This window comes from Sceloporus undulatus, chromosome 1 (genome assembly GCF_019175285.1).
Source record: "Sceloporus undulatus isolate JIND9_A2432 ecotype Alabama chromosome 1, SceUnd_v1.1, whole genome shotgun sequence".
Classification (NCBI taxonomy): domain Eukaryota; kingdom Metazoa; phylum Chordata; class Lepidosauria; order Squamata; family Phrynosomatidae; genus Sceloporus; species Sceloporus undulatus.
This window is the reverse complement of record NC_056522.1, coordinates 110,177,132-110,184,414: the sequence shown is the minus strand read 5'-3', so window position 1 is coordinate 110,184,414 and position 7,283 is coordinate 110,177,132. Positions and strand designations below refer to the sequence as shown.

Below are 7,283 nucleotides of genomic sequence, written 5' to 3'. Positions count from 1 at the left end.
TTCACTAAGGTATTTATGGATGTGTAACCTAGAGTTATGCATTCATGATCACTATGTATAGGAGCAAGTCCAGAGGAGGGCAAACAAAATGGTGAAGGTTCTGGAAACCATGCCTATGAGGAGAGACATAGGGAGCTGGGTGTATTTAGCCTGGAGAAGAGACAGTTAAGGGGTGATATGATAGCTCTGTTTAAATATCTGAAGGGGTGCCATAATGAGGATGAAGCAAGCTTGTTTTCTGCTGCTCCAGAGACTAGAACCCGGAACAATGGATGCAAGCTACAGGAAAAGAGATTCCAGCTCAACATTAGGAGGAACTTCCTGACTTCAAGGGCTGTTCGACAGCAGAACACACTCCCTCAAAGTGTAATGGAGTCTCCTTCCTTGGAGGACTTTAAACAGAGGCTGGATGGCCATCTTTTGGGAATGCTTTGATGAGAGTTCCTGCATGGCAGAATAGGGTTGGATTGGATGGCCTTTGGGGTCTCTTCCAACTCTATGATTCTATGTTGGTGGGTTCAGTGCTTTTGATGGCAGGGTCAACCCTTGGGCCTCTTGTGCATAGTGGCTCTTTCTCAACACCCCCAAAGGCCTTGCGGTCACCCCAGCCCCCCATGCCCCCCTCTCTCTGTCTTTCTTTTTGAACCACCCTAGTTTTGGGTGCCTTTTCTCCTCCTGCCTCCTCCTGCCTCCTCCTCCCTCCAGGCCTCCCTCCCTCTCCCTGAGCTCCTGCTCCCTTCCCTCCTTGCCTCCACCTGCTCCCTCTTCTCTCCCTCCCTGGGCATGCCATGCCTCCCTCCCTCCCTCCCTTGTCCTTGTCCTGCGGGGTCTCCATCTCTCAGGGCTGGAGGTGGGCTTGGAGCCCTGCCCTCCCTCCCTCCCTTGGTCCTTGCGTCAGGCTGGGAGCAGGGCGCCTCCCGCTCTTTCTCCTTCCCTCCTTCATTCCTTCTTTCTCGCCCAAAGGAGGAGGAGCTGGTGGTGCCCCTTGTGCCGCAGCCAGACCCCATGAGAAGCCGCGCTTGAGACCCTCCGGTGGGTAGCCCTCTCTCCCTCTCTTCCTGGGGGCAGCTGGGGGGCGGAGGGGCTCTGGCCAAAGGACGCTGCTTCTCCTGCTGGTGCTTCTGCTGGTGCTTCTGCTGGTGCTGCTGGGCTCCCGAAGGCAGGAGAAGGGCGCTTCAGGTTCAGCACCTTGGAGAGGGCTCCCGGCTTCCTTGGCTCCGGCGTCTCCTCTCTTGCTCTTGCCTGCTCTCCTTGCCTTCGGTAGGTCCCTCTTGGGGGGCTCCCTTCCCTTTGGCCCTCGATAGCTCCCCTCACTTTTCAGTTGTTGGGAGAATACTATAGGCTTCATTTGTGCTCTTTTAACCACGTACTTACTTTTCTTCCTTCCTTCCTTCTTTCCTTCCTTTCCCTCTCCTCCTCCTCTTCTCCTTCTTTCTTCTTCCTTTTCCTCTTCTTCTTGCCCTTCTTCCTTCTCCCCTCTCCTCCTCCTCTTCTTCCTTCTTCCTCCTCTTCTTCCTCTTCTTCTCCTTCTTCTTCTTCTTCCTCCTCTTCTTTTTTCTTTTCTCTTCTCCATTTTCTTCTTTTTCTTTCCTTCTCCTCCTCCTCTTCCTCCTCCTCCTCCTCCTCCTCCTCCTCCTTTTCTTTTTTCCTTCTTTCTCCTCATCCTCATCCTCTTCTTCTTTTTCTCTTTCTTTGTCTTCCCTCTTCCTCTTCTTCCCCTCCCCCTCTCCTTTTTTTCTTTCCCCTTCTCCCTCTTCTTCTTCCTTCCTCCTCCTTCTCCTCCTCCTCTTCTTCTTCCTGCAGGTGGCTGATCTGGTGGCGGCAGAAATGAACGAAAGCGTTGCCTTGAACGAAAGCAGGGCCCCTGCACCCTGGATTCAAAGCAGCCATGGCAATTCTTCTCTGGAGCTTTCCTCCAGGCTCCCCATCTTTCTCATCAACCCTTGGGATATTATGCTCTGCATCTCTGGGACCATCATTGCCTGTGAAAATGCCATCGTTGTGGCCATTATATTCTACACACCAAACCTGAGGACCCCAATGTTTGTGCTGATTGGGAGCTTGGCCACCGCAGACTTACTGGCTGGAGTGGGACTAATCCTCAATTTTGTTTTCCAGTATGTGATCCAGTCAGAAACCATCAGCCTTATTACCGTCGGCTTCCTAGTTGCCTCTTTCACAGCCTCTGTGAGTAGCTTGTTAGCTATCACAGTCGATCGGTACCTTTCCTTATACAATGCACTGACTTACTACTCTGAGAGGACTGTTCTCTGCATTCATATGATGCTGATAATCACTTGGGGGGTTTCCCTATGCTTAGGATTGCTGCCTGTCTTAGGCTGGAACTGTCTGGAAGATTATTCATCATGCAGTATTGTCAGACCTTTGACCAAAAGTAACGTGACTTTGCTGTCCGCCTCCTTCTTTTTCATCTTCATCCTCATGCTCCACCTGTACATTAAAATCTGCAAAATTGTTTGCAGGCATGCACACCAGATAGCACTCCAGCAGCATTTCCTGACTGCTTCTCACTATGTAGCGACCAAAAAGGGAGTTTCTACTCTTGCTATTATCCTTGGGACCTTTGGAGCCAGTTGGTTACCTTTTGCCATCTACTGTGTAGTTGGAGACTCTCAGTATCCGGCTGTGTACACTTATGCCACACTTCTACCTGCCACCTACAACTCCATGATCAATCCTATCATTTATGCCTACAGGAACCAAGAAATCCAGCGGTCCATGTGGGTTCTCTTTTGCGGCTGCTTTCAGGCTAAAGTGGCCTTTCGTTCAAGATCTCCCAGCGATGTCTGAGTGACTTCATTCTCTGTGTATTTTTGCAAAAAGTGACAATCTCCAACTTTTTGTGAATTACAGTGCCTGGTATGAACCAGATCCATGTTGTGAAATTGTTTTGTGGGGGAATGTTTAAACTGTAGCACTTTATATGTATGTGTATTCTTGAGAAAGTGAAAGGTATGGAGCTTTTGGTTGTGTGAACTTAAGCATAACAAACAAAACCAAAACCAATATGGTTGTCCACAAGACTGTGCATCACATTTGTCAAGTGGAGGCATTCCAAGACTACATAATTATAGCACTTTATTTTTAGCTGCTGAGCTGCCAAACCAGTATTGCCATTTTTTAAAAGGACAGAAAGAGAGTGAAAGGAAGTGAAATGTCTGGTTACTTTGGGATGCGAGTGATAATATATTTTGTTGCACAGTATTGATAAATTATAATATTTTGTACAAAAATAAACAAATTCACTATATAACACTGTTTTGTGTCTTGAATTGCCTTTAAGAGTCTGGTAAATCTTTTGCATTGTCTCACTTTTGTTTAGCTGCAAATATTCACTGAGCACATCCACTTGAATTAAATTAGTTTACTTGCCAACATTTCAAGAGAGTCCAATGAGTTTGTCTGGTTCTCAAATGTTGGTTGTGAAGCACTGGGAATTTTCTCTGCAAAGCCCTATTAAAATTTATTTTCAAAACAACGAAAAATAAATTCTCATGGATTTCAGAAAGGATTTTTTTTTAGCATTAGGGGAAAAATATCTCTGTGTGTTCCCATTTGTCTTTTGCTGACACATTTGTGCATGTTTATAATAAACTGATTTCTGTGAAAGTCCACAGACCTGGCTGCCTTTTTTGCCTCTCTGACTGAGTGATTCTTCAGATAAAGACTTCTGCACAGCTTGTGAGCTGAATGTGTTAAGCCACACTTTGATAAAACCAATTTACTTATAGAAATTATTTTTGTCAGGAGCAGCAGGTGAGTATTATCTCTCCTCTTGGGGGACCTGCACATTTCAATCAAAATGAATCAATAAACAAATGATTTCTTTACACTATAGTGTCTTGCAGCAAGGTTAAGGACATTTCTGGACAAAGTATCATTTCCCTGGAAGAAAAATGATCATTTATTTCAGTCTGTATTTCAATAATGCAGCGTATAAAATGTTTTCAGAAAACATAGAGTATCTGCTTTCTGGAAGACAAAATGCCAGAATCCACCCCACTGTATAACTGATAATGAGTATGAGAGCTAAAATCCAGTAAAAAGTAACTCAGTATATATATAACAATATATAACTATATTGTATAATTATGTGCAACATATATTTGTGCAGTTGTACGAGTTATAACAACACTATCCAGGTAAATAGAATATGCAGGAATATCCAGGTTAACAGACATAAATTACAAGCAGATGTCATTCACAAGCAGATAAATTCCAAGCAGAAACAGTCACATTATTGTCTATTAGCAATACCAAAACAGTTCCTGATAAAGGACATTCACAATTATTTATATGTACCAACAAGGAACTGCAATAATGAACAGACAAATCATGAATTTCTAGATGCTAATATAAACAAAGAGTCATGGTATACAAGGAACAAACTTATTTGTAGGTGTAGACAATAAATCACAGTGAAATCCACTGGACTAGAATATCCAGTCTAAGAAACATAAATTATAAGCAGCTATCTGCTTTCTGGGCCATATATTCCGTGTATGTAGTGGTTTGGAGTATTGGTCTATGACTCTGGAGACCATGGTTCAATTCCCAGCTTGGCCATGAAACCCACTGGGTGACCTGGGGCAAGTCACACCTCTCAGCCTCAGGAGAAGTCAACAGCAATCCTCCTATGAATAAATCTTGTCAAGAAAACCCCTTAGGTCATCATAAGTCAGAAACAACTTGAAGGCACACAATAAAACAACAATGTTTTAATCTAGGCCTACTTCTAAAATATGTAGTTGAGGTAAAATAATCAAATATCTGGCAGTAGCAGGGGATGGGGGGGGGAAGCTAATTCAATAACAAAATCAGGAGAAATGTTTTTAAAATGTCAGCTATGATATCAAAAAAATCTGTGAACTGAGGTGAAATGTTCTAGTTCTGTAAACTCTGCAGATGAAGATGGGTACTAATGCACAGATCTCTTGAAACTTGAGTTTTACCTGTCATGGAAAGAATGGTTTGTGAGCATGTTCCTACAGTTTTTGAAGGAATGGTGCCACAGTCTGTCTGTGAGAGTTCAGATTTTCATATGGTGGCATTCACCTGCTCAAATAAGGAGAAAGCAGAGGGGATGGATTTGCTACCCTTCATAATGCTAAACAAATAAACAAAGTGTCATACTATTGGAACTAAACTGATAATCTAAGGGGTCATTCCCACTGACAGTTTGAATCGCCTTCTGATTCACATTTGCTCATGACACCCAAATATATTTCTCCATGTCCCAGTCATCAGCGACAACGACAGATGGCATCTCTCCCCTTAACCAGTGTCTTCAGGCAGTAATGGATTGGATGAAGGAAAACAAGCTCAAGTTGAATCCAGACAAAACGGAGGTACTTACAGTAGGAGCCCCCAAACCAGGTATTGGGCTGCAACCTCCAGTCCTAGAGGGGCTCATGCTCTCCTCGAAGGACTGTGTTCGCAGTCTGGGGGTGCTTCTTAACCCGTCGCTTCAGATGAGGAATCAGGTGAATGTGACGATCAAGAGTGCTTGTTATCAGCTTCGGCTGACACGCCAGCTGCGCTCTTTCCTGGAACAAGGTGACCTCGAAACTGTAGTACATGCGCTGGTAACCTCAAGACTTTATTTTTGCAATGTGCTCTACATGGGGCTACCCTTGTGCCTAGTCTGGAAACTCCAGTTGGTACAGAATATGGCAGCCAGGTTGGTCACAGGAACAGCAAGGAGTGACCATATCACACCAATACTGAAGTCACTCCACTGGCTGCCTATCAGTTTCTGGGCACAGTACAAGGTGTTGGTTATCACCTTTAAAGCCCTACATGGCTCGGGCCCAACCTATCTAAGGAAACGCCTGCTTCCATATAATCCTCCCCATACACTCAGGTCCTCAGGGAGGAATTTATTACAGCCCTTAAAGACCAGGCTGACGGTGACCTCCCAGAGGACATTTTCTGCAGCTGCTCACAATTTATGGAATGGCCTGCCGAACGAGATCCATCAAATTACCAATCTAGAGAGCTTTAAAAAAGCCATTAAGATGGATCTCTTCTGGCAGGCCTTCCCAGAATAAAATATTCAGCCATGAACAGGACTTCCCATATAGTGAACTCTGCCCATGATGATTATTATTTGGATTAATTGGTTTTTAATATGTAGTTTTTAATCTTATACTGTTTAAACTTGTTTTAAGGGGGGGCATTATATATATGTATGTATGTATGTATGTATGTATGTATGTATGTATTTTAACTTGTTGTACGTTGCTTTGATTGCCTGGCAAAAAGCAGGATAGAAATAAAAAAAATATTTTATTACTATATTATTATTTGCTCCATTTTGGAAAGCGATTCAAAAAGGTTCCTGGTTCCCACTATGAAAGCAGATTTTTTTTCTTATCCCAATGGATGCGGTTCTTTTTTGGCTTGGTTGTAGTTCCTACTAGCTACAGCAGTTCCAAAGGCACATCAATCATCTGTACATCATCAGTAACATAAGCAGCAGCCCGTAAGTGGCAGCCAGGCAACCTGACTTGGGAAACCCAGATCCAGGAATGGAGTTATGTCAGCCAGTTCTGGATGGGGTCACACTGGCCCTGAAGGACTCTGTCTGCAGTTTGGGGTGCTCCTTGACTTGTCGCTTCACTTGACTGCTCAGGTGGATGCGACAGTCAAGAGCACCTGTTATCAGCTTCGGCTGATACACCAGCTGCACCCTTTCCTGGAACTGGGAGACCTTGGGACAATAGTACATGCACTGGTAACCTCTCAATTGGACTTCTGTAATGCGCTCTACTTGGGGCTACCCTCATGCCAAGTTCGGAATCTCCAGCTGGTACAAAACATGGCAGCCAGGTTGATTACATAATGGCCATATAACACCGGTCTTGAAGTCCCTTCACTGGCTGCCAGTTAGTTTCCAGGCAAGGTACAAGGTGTTGGTTATTATCTTTAAAGCCCTACATGGCTTGGGATCGCCTTCTCCTGTACTGTCCGTCCCACACACTAAGGTCCTCAGGAAAGAACCTACGTCAGCCGAAAAAATCTAGGCTGATTTCAGTAACCCAGAGGGCCTTCTGTACTGCTGCTCCAAAGCTATGGGATGACCTACCAGAAGAGATTCGTCATATTTCTACTCTCGCAGCCTTTAAGAAGGCTCTTAAGACGGATCTCTTCCGGCAGGCCTTCACAACTTAATTCCTCTCTCCGCATACTATGATCTACTTCGGCTGCTTACCTATTATTTCCCCCTTTTTAAATTATTGTATTTAACTGTTTTTAAATTG

At 44.4% G+C, this 7,283-nt stretch overlaps 1 protein-coding gene across 2 annotated transcripts; it reads left to right on the top strand.

Moving 5' to 3' along the window:
• The first annotated feature begins 948 nt into the window (after nucleotides 1-948).
• Nucleotides 949-3,212, top strand: GPR6 (G protein-coupled receptor 6). 2 transcript variants are annotated; one of them, XM_042444964.1, is made up of 2 exons: nucleotides 949-1,032; nucleotides 1,804-3,212. In XM_042444964.1, exon 2 carries the CDS (start codon nucleotides 1,828-1,830, stop codon nucleotides 2,809-2,811), a length of 984 nt encoding a protein of 327 aa, XP_042300898.1. In that variant the 5' UTR covers nucleotides 949-1,032; nucleotides 1,804-1,827; the 3' UTR covers nucleotides 2,812-3,212. The 2 variants fall into 2 exon arrangements, with proteins under 2 accessions (XP_042300898.1, XP_042300899.1); XM_042444965.1 differs by lacking the exon at nucleotides 949-1,032 and adding an exon at nucleotides 1,191-1,260.
• Nucleotides 3,213-7,283: the final 4,071 nt, after the last annotated feature.